At 32.4% G+C, this 15,651-nt stretch overlaps 1 protein-coding gene across 2 annotated transcripts in view; it reads left to right on the forward strand.

Moving 5' to 3' along the window:
- The first annotated feature begins 443 nt into the window (after positions 1–443).
- LOC108908385 (leukocyte surface antigen CD53-like) overlaps positions 444–15,651 on the forward strand; it is a 34,973-nt gene continuing 19,765 nt past the window's right edge. For both annotated transcript variants that reach the window (XR_001964367.1, XM_018712420.1), the window contains exon 1: positions 444–637. Coding sequence is in view for 1 of the 2 variants with exons in the window: in XM_018712420.1 (XP_018567936.1) it covers positions 578–637 (60 nt within the window). In the remaining variant the exon portion in view is untranslated. The remainder of the gene's footprint in view (positions 638–15,651) is intronic.

Consider the following 15,651-nt stretch of genomic DNA (forward strand, 5'->3'; position numbering starts at 1 on the left):
TTTTTTTTAATTTAAAGAGGTTAATCTCATATATGTTACATAATAACTTAACCTCTAACTGTGTAGAATTTATTCTGCTATATTGAATTATAAAAATAAGTTGAAAATAATAGTAAAATGAAAATAAATATTTCAATTTACTTATTCATCATTTATAATTGATATATTTGTAACATTATTTCAGAGGATGACAGATATACAGACCGCACAATATTGTAAATGGTGAGGATTTTGAAAAACAATTTTGCCAAAAACAAAAATAACTTCAATTCATGTTTAGCACCCTTGAAAACTTTATGCATATTTCTCAAAAAGCATTTTAACTTTCATCACAGATACAATTTTTCTAGGCTCTGGGGTTATAGACGACGATCCGGCAACACAGCGCGACGCGATGCGTTCCGCGACCGTTGTTATGGTACGGTCACTTGATCATTCGGTGTGATTCACTGCGCGTCGCGGACCTAACTCTGTTTGTTTTGAACGTGCCTGTCAGTTATTTTCGGGTATTTTTAAATATATGCGCCTTCATTAGCTTTACGAGTATCATTTTCTCGTAGTGCCACAAACTGACAAAATGGGTTGTTCTACCACCGTCGTGAAATACCTGGTGTTTTTCTTTAATTTGATTTTTGCGGTAAGTTCCAAACTGTTGCTCGATGTTCTTGTGTTTACACTTTAAATTCGAAGTTATTTTGAAAGCGATTGTTTCTATTTTATGCAACCAGATGTAATTTAATTACATAAACAAATATTAAATTCTGTATTAAAGATAAAAATAATTTCAAACGGCTTTATTTAGATTAATTTACAGCCAGCGAATATGTGTATTCACAGAAGAATGACTTAAAACTTTTGCTTGTTTTGCTTGTACATATGCTGGAAGTTTGTACAGGGTGTCAGTCTGAGCCCACTGCGGGGATACAAAAAATTTAAATAAAATTTGGGACACGTGGTGTTAAATGGGATGAGGTAAGCTCCATTTTCGATCTAAAGTATTATCTTAGGGGTTTGACAGAAACGACTAATGACGTCACTATTTTCTAATAAACTTTTATTAGAGAAATTTTTCTGTGTTATTTCCCATTTAAAAGTTATAAGCAATATCGTCCTAAAGAGTCTCAAGTAGTCGTTGGAAAATAATTGTATGTTCTTTCTTTAAAGTGCATAAATGTCAAAATACTTGTCATTACTCAATACGAACGTCAAGCGTATAACTTTTATGCTTACAAAATGTTTTCTCATTCAGAAAAAGTTGATACGTTGCTAATTTACGTCGAGTCACAAAAAAATTGAAGAAGAGCTGTAAAGTTATATCGAGAAAGGTGTACAGAGCGCCTCATTTCTGATCAAAGAACCTTTACAAGTTTGGAGGCGACCTTGCGAGGAAATGAAGATGCATTTTCTGTTCAGAAAAATCAAATAATTGAGTAAAGGGTAAGAAAGAATGTTAATACAGTTAGACTGTTACAGTATTTCGAACAAAATCCACGAAATTCTATACGGCAGGCCATCCGGAAATTGAATTTGGATAAATTAGCCGTTGAACGAATTTTAAAGACCAATGGGTATCATGACTACAAAATTTACAATTTGGAGTATTTGCCTGAGCGTCACACAAACAGACTTAATTTTATAGCTCAAATTGTAGTAAATGTAGAAACTCTTTATCAGAATTAGGCCAGTCATTATAGCTTTTTTCGGGAAAAAAATACTATTAGAAGTTCTTTTACGGAATATTGTTAAGACACGTGTTATAAACAAAATATCAAAAAATCAACTCGAGGCTAGTTGGGAAACTTTGTTAAAACAATCGTCAAAGTTATGGAAAAGTGGTTTTTTTGACACCCATAAAAAAACTATTATTCATAGAGAAAAAGGTTTATAACGAACGTTCAAATAAAAACGTGGTCGAAGTTGGCTCTGACACATTGGACGTAGGGAGTAGCTTATAGGGACCAACTTAACCTCATTTCTCAACGAGCTGTATAGCAGCGGTCAGTTTCAATAACGTTAATGACTATATAACTTTATTTTAAAGAATAATCGTGATAACAATAACAAACAATTAAAGGAGCTGAATAAATTAAAGCAGCTGCTGAAAGTGTCACCCTCCTTGTTCCAAGCACTTTTCACACCTGTTCCTCAAAGAATTAAAGACTTTCTAAGATGCTCGGGGTATTGTTAATTTCACGAATCTTGTCTATAAGTCGAGCCTGCAGATGGTTTAAATCAGGAATAGGCAGTTCAAAAATAGTGTTTTTAAGGTAAGGCCACAAAAAGAAATCACACGGCGTAATCACATGACCTCGGTGGAAATTCATGTTCAGCATTGAGACTTATTAGTCGATTTTGGAAAACTTCCCTCAACATATTCATCGTCTCGCCTGCCGTATGTGCCCTTGCGCCATCTTGTTGAAAGTAAAAGTTTGTAATTTCGTTTTCTTTCAGCTGGTTAACAAAAGGAGCGATAATTTCTTCTCTATACCTTTGCACAGTAAGAGTACCATTAAAAAAAGTAGGTCCATAAATCCTCCTTCGATTGAGAGCACACCAAACTCCAATTTTTTGAGCGTGTAGAGGGCCCTCGACAAAAAAGTTATCTGGTTTTTCAGAAGACCACATTCTCATATTCTGTGAGTTTACGTAACCACTTAAATGAAACCAGGCTTCATCAGAAAAAAAGGTGATATTATGAAGTTCACCGTAGTTGTTTAAATACCATTCACAAAATATAGCCCGTCGCGGAAAATCAACTTCATGAAGTTCTTGCTGACAAGTTAAACGATAGGAGAACAAACGCAAATCTTTTTTTAACACTGTGTGGCAGGTACCGACTAATACTCCCACCATTTGTGATAAAACACGTACAGAAGTTCTTGGCGCATTTTCCATTATTTGTTGGACATTTTCTTTTAATTCTTCAGTCCACTTTTTAGGTCGGCCGCTTCCTTCTTTTCTTGTTACACTGCTCGTTTCACGAAAAACATTAACACAACGCTGAACTGTACTTTGAAAAATTTTGTACTCAACAACGCCGGGAAATTGATTTTGAAATTCTATGAAACATTCCTCAATAGAATACTTCCATATTCCATCAATCTTGCGTCCATTTCTAAAGTAGGACTCTATGATAAACACTTTTTGTTCTTGAGAAAACACCATTTTAAACACTTTTTAAAACGAAAATATTCAAATTGATAGCGGCGATATAGCGCTTTGACAGATGACGTTTAAGTTCATTTGCTATACGCTACGCCCTACGTCCAAATTTTCAGAACCAACTTGACCACGTTTTTATTTGAACGCTCGTTACAAAAAAGGTAGGTATTAAATAAATCTGTAAAATAAGATAAGTCCGATAATTTGTTTATGCACAAGAGCTCAAAAATGGTCGAAAATGGCCGTTTTCTTCAATTGCTAATAATTAATGCAATTTTCATCGCAGACACTTATCATTCAGGATTTTTTAGGCTTTTTGCACCCTTAATAAGTGGTAAAATATTTCAGCCCGAAAGCTTCATTAGTTTGGCGTTGGCGGAATTTGTTATCTAAGAAGATCCTTTTTTCAATTGATATTTCCCAAGATCAAAGGCGTTGTAGAGTTTCGATCATTAGTTGTATTTGTACCTAAATAGTTGTATTGACATATGCATTTACTGAGAATTTAATTTTTCAAATTTAATTTGTTCAAATATGACTTGAAAAAATGTTAATTATTTATTAAATTGTTAAGATAGGTAATTATTATAAAACGAAATACTAAGTCTATAGTTTAGTTAGTACTATTTTTCTTCGAATTTAAAAAAAAATCGTTGTTCTAAGTTGATTAGAAGCTGAGACAATTTTTTTTTATTTAATCGCAGTGTCCTTATTCATTAAGAGCCGAAATTTGGAGAGAGTATACATTAAGAGCTATATTTTCATGTCCTACATTAACATTAAGGTGAATTCAACTATTTAATTGCAAAAAAGAAGACAGCGGCGATGCGTTCTATTACTCGATCTAGCGAACGAGTGGGAAGAGCGAGGCTAAATAAAAAATTAAATCTCGGGTTAAAATAATAATACCATAGCTTCAATGCTCATGAATTTTCGCGCTACAACTAATTAAAAATATAATCATCTCGATAGGTTCATTATTAACCGAGATATGGATAATTTTTCCAGCTCCATCGATTCCAGCCGCTCGATCATTTTCCTGTGCGCTACAAGGCGCGTAGCGCGCATGCTCCACCTCGCTCTCCCCACGCGTTCGCTAGACCGAGTAATAAAACGCATCACCGCTATATTCTTTTTTGCAATTAAATAGTTGAATTCACCTTAATGTTAATGTAGGGCATGCAAATATAGCTCTTAATGTATACTCTCGCCAAATTTCGGTTCTTAATATTAATAATTAACGTCACTGCAATTAAATAAAAAAAATTATCTCAGCTTCTAATCAACTTAGAACAACTATTCTTTTTTTTAAATTCGAAGAAAAATAGTACTAACTAAAGTATAAAGGTTACTATATGTCATTTTATAATAATTACCTATCTTAACAATTTAATAAATATTAACATTTTTTCAAAGTTATTTTTAATTTTTATATTTTAATGATCGAAACTCTACAACGCCTTTGAGCTTGGGAAAATGAATTGAAAATAGCATCTTCTTAGATAACAAATTCCGTCAACGCCAAACCATTGAAGCTTTCGGGTTAAAATTTTTACCTCTTATTATATAAACAAATTATCCGAATTTAATCGGACTTGTCTCATTTTATAGGCTTATTTAATACCAACCTTTTTTTCGCTATGAATAATAGTTTTTTACGCTAGTCAAAAAACCACTTTTCTATAACTTTGACCATTGGTTAAACAAAGTTTCCCAACTAGCCTCGAGTTGATTTTTTGATATTTTGTTTATAACACGTTTCCGAATAATATTCAGCAGAGAAACTTCTAATAGTATTTTTTTTCCCGAAACAGGCTGCTTCATGTCTATAATGACTGGACTAAATATTTTTTGGCACGTTCTTTTGAGAACGAAAGTCGGTTTATCAGTAATGGTTTGCAAACAGGCGCAACGAACACTACTGGTCCATTAAAAATCCCCACATTGTAAATCCAGACAAAACCAAAGACATTTTGGGGTAAATGTACGGCGCGGCATCATCGGTAGGCATTTAATTGAGCCTTATTTTTATGAACAACGTTAGTTACCTAAATTTCCTACAAGAACTTCCTACACTTCTGGAGAATGTGCCCTTGCAGCTAAGGAGAAACCTATGGTTTCAGCACGACGGGGCTCCACCCCACAAGGCCAGGATTGTGCAGCAATATTAAGATAACAATTTCCCAGAAAAATGGATTGGGCTGGAGGGACCTATTCAGTAGCCCGGAAACTCATCAGATCTAACACCCCTCTATGTTTTTTTGAGAGGATTTTAAAGAATAAGGTTTACAAAACACCTTACCGAGATATTAATCATTTGAAAGGAAAAATCACAAACGCTTGTAATGAAGGCGAAGCTAGACGAAGATTGGATATGTGTCTTGAAATGAGAGGAGGTCATATAAAGAATATACAGGGTGTCCCAGTGTCAGCGTACAAAAATTTACCAGAAGGTAAACCAGACCAAAATAAGATTAAAATTCTTATAAAATATTTTTCTGCGCTGCACTCTCATTGAGTTACAGGGTTTTGTTACTAGATAACAAGAAATAAAATCTTTATATGCATTTTTCTACGAACTAATGCTGTCGATACTTTAGACTCAATTTACTCGAAAACGGTTCATTTTTGAGCTATGAAACAAGAGCACATCTTAACATAACAAGACATAACCTTGAGGACAAGTTGGCTTAGGTCGCCCCTGGCGTCAAATCGAAATAAGCACCATGTAGTTTTAATGACTAATAGATGTACACTTCACCCAAAAATTACTTAAATCCCTGAAACGGTTTTTGAGTTATTGCGGAAAGTTGATATTATTTTTTTCTAAACAACACCCTGTAACTCAATGAGAGTGCATCGCAGAAACATAATTTATAAGAATTTTAATCTTATTTTGGTCTGGTCTACGCCCTGGTAAATTTTTGTACGCTGACACTGGGACACCCTGTATTGTAATATGTATGATTGTAATATGAAAGCGCTTGCCTAATTTTTTAAGTTTAGTTATTATTATCATCACTTTTTGTTTTAACTGTATTAAAGAATTATCGAGTTTAATCCTTTTATTTATTCTTAATGACATTTATACACTTTAAACAATGAACAATTCAATTATTTTCCAACGGCTACTTGATCCTTCCACTGCTAATGTGATTTTAGGTGGTATTTCTTTTGACTCTTTAGGGCGATATTTGTTACAACTTTTGTAGGGGTAAATAATACAGAAAAAAATCTCTAGTAAAAGTTTATTAGAAGAAAGAGAACTTTTATCAGTAAAAAAATTGGGTATGGTTCTGGAAAAAATATAATTCATGACGTCATTAGTCTTTTCTGTCAAATTCCAAAGTTAATACTTTATATTGAAGCTTGATTTGAGCTTGCCTCATCCCATTTAACACCACGTGTGCCAAATTTTATTTACATTTTTTTGTAACCTCACAGCAGGCACATGCTATCCACTTTGAGACATCTTGTACGATATTTTAAATATACACAGGTAGAAACGTGTTATACAAAAATTTAAATAATCAAGTATATTAAAAATGAAGCGTTTTACTCGACACAGATGATTGTATAATCTAAATTTTAGTTAAAGCAAAGCTATATTTTTCGGAATTTAAATGTAGGATATTATTTGAGACTAATGTGTTTGTTGATGATATCCATTAAATTTTAAAATTAATGTTTGTTATTTTCTCACGCAAGCATTCGATTTCAATGTTGCCAAATTGCGCTTAAAAATCTTTATATTATAATTTATGGATATACGTTACACAGATTGCAAAATATAAACGTATACCGAAGGAAAAACAACTTAGCCACAAGTAGAAATCGATTAACCCTAACAAAATGTCTGCTTTAAATAGATTAAATAGGCTCCAGAAAAGTCCCTCGCTTTTTAATTTTTACTTTTTAAAATAAAATAAAAATTATAAGCCAAAGTTCATTATGAGCAAAGCGCTGATAAATCGATTTCTCTGTACAACGTAAGGATTTGCATCACACCAATAGTGAATGATGTGAAAAGTTAGTATGGCGTCTCTAGTAAAACAAAATTTATCGTAAGAAGTACCTTGCTGTAAAATCCGGATCTTGTGCTATTTGATGTCGAAACCACTGGTAAAATTCCACACGGAGCTGAAAATAATTGTTATGTAATGCCTGAACCCTTTGTACATGATAGGGGTGTAATAATTGTTCCCGTAGTAGACGCCACACGGTACTGTTAGTTTTATACGCACGTGCACAAGATGCACAGGGTCGGCTGACATTTATGGTTAATTTTCTTAATTAACTTTCTCGAAAACAAAAGCATGTAGCCCATCAGTTGCTTAATAAAAGTTGCTCATTTTCGTGCTCTTTATCACTCTTTTTGAGAAACGAACTTATTTCAGAAACACCCTGTATACGTTATTTGCGTGAAAGGACAAGGCATCCTTCTTGTTGCAATGCTACACACAAAATAGGTAACTATGAGCTCTTGCCTCTGCGTGTCAACTATGGTTACTACGCGCTAAAAAAATATCTAGACAAATTTTAGTTGAGGATTTTATATCACAAATTAACAGAAAAAGGTCCTTTAAACATTTAGTTTTTGAGATACACGGTGTTCGAAATTAACATAAGCATGTAGTTTATTCTATGTTGTAAAAAAACTGTCATGCAACTTAATAATTAATATTTTTTTTATTTGATGTTTTGACACTTGGTATTAATTACCTACATATGATGTAACATTATGGAAAATCAAAAATTAATACCGCAAATAAAATTGAATGTATGGATTACATTACAAAAATCGAATTTTATGGGATATTTGTGTTGCTGGTAACGAAGAATGTATGATTAAAATGTGACCAACTATTTTAGCAACACCCTGTATATGGACAAGTTGAAAGAAGTTCTGATGATGCATCGATCTCATGAGTTTTTATTCTTTTCCTTTGCGTTTAAAATTTCTAAGGCTATAATCCTTTTGAGTTAGTGTCAGAAACTTCATTGAGCTTAATTTTGATCTATAATGCGACCTAAAATTAATAATTTTGGGATGAACTTTATCTTCTGAAACGGCAGCACATCATCTTACGATTTACTAGATTTTCTCTATTTCGGTATGTCAGAAAACACATTATTTTATCTTACTATGCCAACACAAAAGTTTGACACACTATATATTTTTTAACTAACTATACATCATTATCGCCTCTTAGCTGTATTTTATTGAAATTATTCTAGTTAATAACGATACAGTAAACCATGAAAAGCACTTACAATGTATCGAAAGAAGTTATTGACTGATTGTATAATAACAAATTGTTGCAAAAGCGAGAATGTGGCGAAAGACGTCTTTCAACAATCCACTTATAACCAGACGAAATAAGAGAAGTTTTTTATGCCCTGATATTATTATTTATTTAATTTTTAATTCTGTCGAGTGTTTAGTTACGTGGTCTGACCACAGTTTGTAAATGGATCGATGAAACAGTACACTCAAAATAAAATATTACTTATCGCCATTTCTAGAGCAAACTATTTGGTCAGTGTGTCGTTGTGGAATATTTGAAGAGCTTATTTGAAAGTTTTAAATTTCAAAACGCCACTACGATATAGGTATGCTTAATAGTTTGTAAACAACAAAATAAAATATTGAAATATATTTGCCCTAAAACAGTGACAGTAAAGGTCAAACTACATTACAGCTTTTTTTTGTTTTTTTGTGATTTCTAAACGTCGCCATACTTGTAAACTTTTCCAGCTGTGGAAACAAAAACTGTTTCTACATTACACTATGATCACAAGTAATAATTACAGTACTGTTAATTTCGTAACTGTCAAAACCTTCTGTTTTACAAGAGACCGAAACAGTATTCTCTAAACAGTAGTTCTACCTAATAATTGTCTGAGATATAAGAATTAAAGTCCATTAAATTACTCTGAAATTCAAACAATGCTTACGTGAAAATATGTGCACTGCGTTTCCTGTATATTAACGGAAATAGAAAAGCTAGGCATAGCGATGAATACCATTTCGTGTAGGATGTAAATAGGTATGTATATTATAATTTTCTGGGAAAACAACTCACATTCTTATGCAGCATAATATAGAAAATGCATCTAAATATACATAGTGAAGAATTATTTTTTTCTTTATAAAGGGTGTTTCAGAAAGACTCCCCCGTAAATACAAGGAGTAATAGTACGTCAAAAAGTAAAAAATTTTTGTCTTATGAACTATATGTGTATCTCCTCTTGTTTTCGAGATACAGAGCGACAAAATAAATTTTTTAAAATAGAATTTTTACGAAAATTTCCAAACGGTGCGAAATATTTTTATGAAATTTGGTATTCCGGGGTTATTAAAGAAGCCAAACACGTTGGTCTAATTATTTTTTGGGTATTTCATAGAGGGCGCTGGTTATTACATTTTGAGTTCCAATTTTTTTGAGGAGAGGTTTTTTACCATTCGGGCCTCATTTTTTAATGTACAATTTTATTTTCTAAAGATAATGTAATATCAGAATAAAGGCTTTTAATTGAACTCTTACAATATTGCGGTGTATAAAATAAGTGACTTTTCTCGAAGTAGGCTTATGTCGAAACTAATTGATGGATGTCTCATAAACATTCTTAGTAATATTTTAAACTCTAATGAACTAAATCAAAATTTTAGTGATTTTTAGTGTAATTATTAATGACTATTTACAATCACTAAAATGTTGATATAAAGTTAATTAGAGTTAAAATATTACTAAGAATAGATGCGTTGTTGATGAGACATCCATCAACAAGTTTTGACATAAGCCTATTTCGAGAAAAGTCACTTTATTTATATACCGTAATATTGTAAGAGTTCAATTGAAAGCCATTTTTCTTGAAAACCGTCCACATTAGAAAGTTCTAACAAGAGTACATTATCTTCATAAAATAAAATTGTACATTAAAAAATGGGGCCCAAATGGTAAAAATTCTAATCTTAAAAAAATTATAACTTAAAATGTAATACGAATGTAGCATAACTAGCGCCCTCTATGAAATATCCAAAAAATAATTAGATCAACATATTTGGCATCCTTAAAAACCCCGAAATACAAAATTTCATAAAAATATTTCGCACCGTTTGGAAATTTTCGTAAAAATAATTTTATTTTAAAAATTTTACTTTGTTTCTCTGTATCTCAAAAACGTGAGGAGATAGATATATAGTTCATAAGACCAAAAAAATTATATTTTCTGACGTATTATCACCCCCTGTATTTACGGGAGGTCTTTCTGAAATACCCTGTATAAATCTTTAATATGGAAAGCGAATCACATAATCACATCATCTTGTTCATGTTTAAATTGCTAAACGAAAAACTTCTATTAATCTTTATCCATACGAGAAATTAAAATAAAATAGCCTGAAATAATGCGAGACAAGTAGAATTATTGCTGCTTTCAATTTAAAATGTAGTTCTCGTCGAAAGGAGCATCATCATTATTCAAGTTGTTTTCAGATAAGATTTGTCGTCCAATTTCCGACATAGATCTATAAGAAGGGGCGCCGCGCCGTCGAGACGCTGCTTTTCTCTGTGTTCTCTTACACAGGGTCGAAAAATTTTCCCATACTTAAGCTCTTTCAATGTAATTCATCAGGTGAAAAAATAAGCACTATTGGGTTGTTTCTGGTAGTCACGCGACAGATCGCGTTGCATAAGAGAGGTTTGTGATGTGTAGCAGGAATGCGAAAGACCAGATATCCGGTACGCAAAAGACAAGATAACAGATCTGCAAAAGACAAGATATCAGGTATGCAAAATACCAGGTATACAAAATACCACGTATGCAAAATATCAGGTATGCAAAATACCAGGTATGCAAAGTACCAGGAATGCAATATATCTGGTATGAAAAATACCAGTTATACAAAATACCAGTTATACCAGGTATGAAAAATACCAGGTATGCAAAGTACCAGGAATGCAATATATCTGGTATAAAAAATACCAGTTATGCAAAATACCAGGTATACCAGGTATGCAAAATATCAGGTATGCAAAATACCAGGTATGCAAAGTACCAGGAATGCAAAATATCAGGTATGAAAAATACCAGGTATGCAAGATACCAGGTATGCAAAAGACAAGATAACAGATATGCAAAGACAAAATAACAGGTATGCAAAAGACAAAATAATAGGTATGCAAAATATCAGGTATGCAAGATATCAGGTATGCAAAAGACAATATACCAGGTTTGTAAAACACAAGATAACAGATATATACAAAAGACAATATACTAGGTATGCGAAATACAAGATTCGTAACTGTTAATATCACCTTGCATGTAGCACCTATAACTATCGAGTGCCTGCTTCCCGCAGCATCGGCAATTAGGAATATTGTCTGTGAGATTTGATATATTATATACCTAGGTTTCTAATATCCAAGAACATTATTATTATTAAAAAACTGTCTTCACTTTAATTAAGGCCATTAAAAACCCAATTCTTAAAGTACATTTATAGATTTAAGAGGGTAGCTATTTGCGTCGATTTGCCATCAGGTCTAGAACAAGAAGGAGGTCTACCGGGAGAAAATTGTTTGTCAAGAGAATATTTCTATTTAAATATATCTATAATATTCGCAATATGAACGTTCAACTGCTTTAAAAATGTGAAACAGGTTATGCAGATATCTTAGTGTGTATAGGTCATTTTGACTATGGTATTTCTATAGTAATTCAAAGAGTGCTTGATATTATTAGCTACCAACTAATGCATATTAGGCACCCACCGTCTTCATATCCAATATTATTATTATTTTCTTATATATTTATTATCCCATCGTTCATTTTACTTAATCGGTTCCCAGAAAGAGTTTCTCTCAAATCTATTAATGTACTTTACTACGAAAATTCTCTGCTTGACGTATTTTTCCACGCGGTGAAAGTATGGATTGAATGAATCATTCTTGTGCGATGCCGTCCGTGAGCAGAGGTCGGGTAAACAAGCAAAAACCATAATTGTTTAAAGTCAGCGACTAGAAAATTGCTTTAAATTTTCTTTGCTCAATCTACAAAAGTGTTGTGACCTTAACTGACTTGTTAAACTGAGCCTTTGGGTTTGTTCAAATTTAATTGTATACGCAATTCGTAACTGTAATTAATTATTATCAATCATTCATGCGTTCGTATTTTAGAGACAACATCTTTAAAAAAGCTGACGTTTTCATAGGCACTGGGCTGGCATTCGTCTACATCAAAAAGATTGATTATAATTGAGTTGAATGGATTTACTTCACTTCCACTGACATTTGCTGAATAAAAATAGATTTTTTTTAATAGCATGTAATAAAAGTTTAAAATATAAGCAATGGATTGAATTTGGAAGTCTTGTTACACCACTATCTAAAATATATAGGGTGTCCCAAAAAGAGCCCAACCCCCAATAACTTTTCAGGAATGAATCCTTTAAAAAAAAGTTGGAAGTAACAGTTGTAGAAATCAAACTAACAATCTGCCGGTTGACTGATTTTAAGCTACAAGGTCAAATCAAGGTTAACTTGAAAATATTAAATAAACTCCCTATTTTTATATCGGTAATCGATAGAGTGTCAGATTTTAGATCCGAATATGGGGTAAGAAAATTTTTTATTTATACCTTCGGTCCTGTAACAACACGATAAAATTGTTTGAGGCTTTGAAGAATTCTAAATTTTTCAAATTTTCACCCCCAAGAACGGCGGTGACAACATTTTTAAAATGATGGCGATGTTTCGCATGGTACTAGCTATGTCCTGTACACATTTAGTTTCGCGCAACTCACTCGGTTTCAAAAATACAATACCTATGTACGTTTTCGCGCAACTCACTCGGTTTCAAAATTACAATACCTATGTACGTTTTCATCCACGAAATTTGAATAATTTTAAATTTTTCGAAGTTTCACCCCCCAAGAATGGCGGTGACAACATTTTTAAAATTATGGCGATGTTTCGCATGGTACTAGCTATGTCCTGTACACAGTTAGTTTCGCGCAACTCACTCGGTTTCAAAAATACAATATCTATGTAGGTACGTTTTCAGCCACGAAATTTGATTAACTCTAAATTTTTCGAATTTTCACTCCCAAGAACAGCGGTGACAGCTGATTCAGTCTCTAGAATTAAAAAATGCCGTATACTAAATTCTATTACCTTTACACATATTATTTTTTGTGAAAAATTTGTGTGACCTTCAAATGACCTGCAAGGACATCTTAGAAAAATTCTTTGATCTCAGGCAGCGATATAAAATTTGACTCTGTATAGAATACTGTATAAAAAATTGTGTATTTCATTTCATGCTAAGTTGACCTTAGTGTGACACTATTTAATTTGTCATTCAAAATCCTGCAAATTCTGCTTGAAACATTTTTGTCCAGTTTTTCAGAGCAAAAGTATTTTGATCTACAAACGACCTATACGTACAGGGAAAATTTTGTGATCCCACATGCAGACGTATTTAGCGCTCTATTAATTACTGGTACAATAAATAGGGTATTCCATTCAATATTTTCAAGGTGATATTGGTTTGACCTTGAGATTTAAGATCAAAGTCATCGGTTCCTTGATAATCTACAACTTCTATCTGATAGGACTACGTGAAATGGAATAAAAAAATTTAAAGACTGCGTTTACAGTATACTTTGTGAATGTCACGAATATTATGTTACATGAAATTTCGAGGCTTTAAAATGTTAAAATGGGCTATATTAAAAAGGGAGAATCTGAAAAATTTTAAATTTGGGAACACAATAACAAAGCGTTATGTGTGGAACAACACAAACATCTTAGAAAAAGAAAATCATACAAGAAAAATAAAGCTGAAATGCTCCTCTCTATTTATGTTTCAAATAATTCCTTAAATTTTGTTGGTTGTTGGTTGAATATTCTCAACAGCTAAGTAAAAAACAACAGCGTAAATAAACTTGCGTGCATAGAAATCGGCCCACCGCAAACTTTTGACTTTAGTTATATATTATTTTTTAACTATTCATCAGATTAAAAAGGAAATATGCTGTCTGAAATACAATTTAATATGTTTTACTATGAGCTTAAATTTATCAAGAGTGCTTGCCGTTTATATGCGTAGCAACCGATATACAAATGAACTGTATTTATGTTGTGGTTGTAACAAGAATAACAAACTTGTGACAGATCGATATTATTGCATTTGCAATTGAAACTTGTACATTATTCGTTTTTCATAATTTCATTAGTTTTAAAGTGTGTTTAATGCATACTACACCGTAAAAAGCCGCCCAAGATATTGCTTTAATCGAAAATAAACTTAGCCAACGAGTTGTNCATGGAATCAAGTAGTAAAGAGAAAAGTAACATAAGAGTAGAGAATAAGAAATATTTTGAAGTGGAATGTAAATGGAGATTGTTAAGAAACTATAATAGGATAGAAGTGTAAAGGTTAAGTGAAGTGAGGTGAGTGAAAAAGAAATAAAAACGGCAAGTAAAAAGAAAGCAGAACGAGATATGTGAAGGAACCTTAACAGAGGAAAAACCAAAAATCAAGGTAGTGAGAAAAAAAAATAATATTTATTGATTAGTTACAAGAATTTGGAGATAGATACGTAAAATAATATAGAAAGATATTAAAAGAACCCGGAAGACAAATCAAAGCAGCAGAAAGAAAACGAACTATCCAATCAGCAGCAAAGAGAAAGCGGAAAGCCAGTAGCCAAGAGGAAGAAAGACGATCCCAGGCGAGGTCCAGGAAACTAGACAAATAAGAGGCCAGAGGAGCAGTATTAGTGGCAGGGTACCAGAAAATTAATCAGAAAACGGTGTAGCAGATAGGATCCAAACATCTACTGAAACCGGAAAGGAAAGGAAACAAATAAAAACCGGTATATAAAAAGAAAAGGTACCTTTCTTTCTTTCAATTGTTGTATACAAATAGTGCACAGACTAACAGTAAATTTCGTTTAAAAACTTGCTATATTTAGAATCAATCAGGTGAAACAAATTTAAGTCAGACATATATCAAACATCATAAAAATATTTGGCCAATTATTTAAATTTATAGATCATAAGATTAGATATAAAGAGGAACACATTAAAACAAGAAATTATACGAGTAAATATAAATTAAATCCAATAAGGCAACCAGTAATACAGATCGAAATAAATTCTTGTTTTAAGTGTTCAAACCAGTGTAAGAACTTCAAAATATTTGACAATTTGTGTGACATTTCTCAATTGAAATATTGATAGACCATATTAAATACCAGATTGATATTAATAAATTAATTTAAACCTCTATTGTTTTTGGAGTTGTTAGTTTGCATGGTTTCTGGAAGAATACTAGTTTGAAGTGAACCAACTCCTGAGCAGGGTCTACAGCTAGCAGGGCAAAGTATACAACCAACACTACACTAAAAATTGAAATTACAGGTTACACTAAAACTTAAATAAAAATTAATTTGGCGCTCATATAAACACATAGAAAAAT

This window comes from Anoplophora glabripennis, unplaced genomic scaffold (assembly GCF_000390285.2).
Source record: "Anoplophora glabripennis isolate ALB-LARVAE unplaced genomic scaffold, Agla_2.0 scaffold202, whole genome shotgun sequence".
NCBI lineage: Eukaryota > Metazoa > Arthropoda > Insecta > Coleoptera > Cerambycidae > Anoplophora > Anoplophora glabripennis.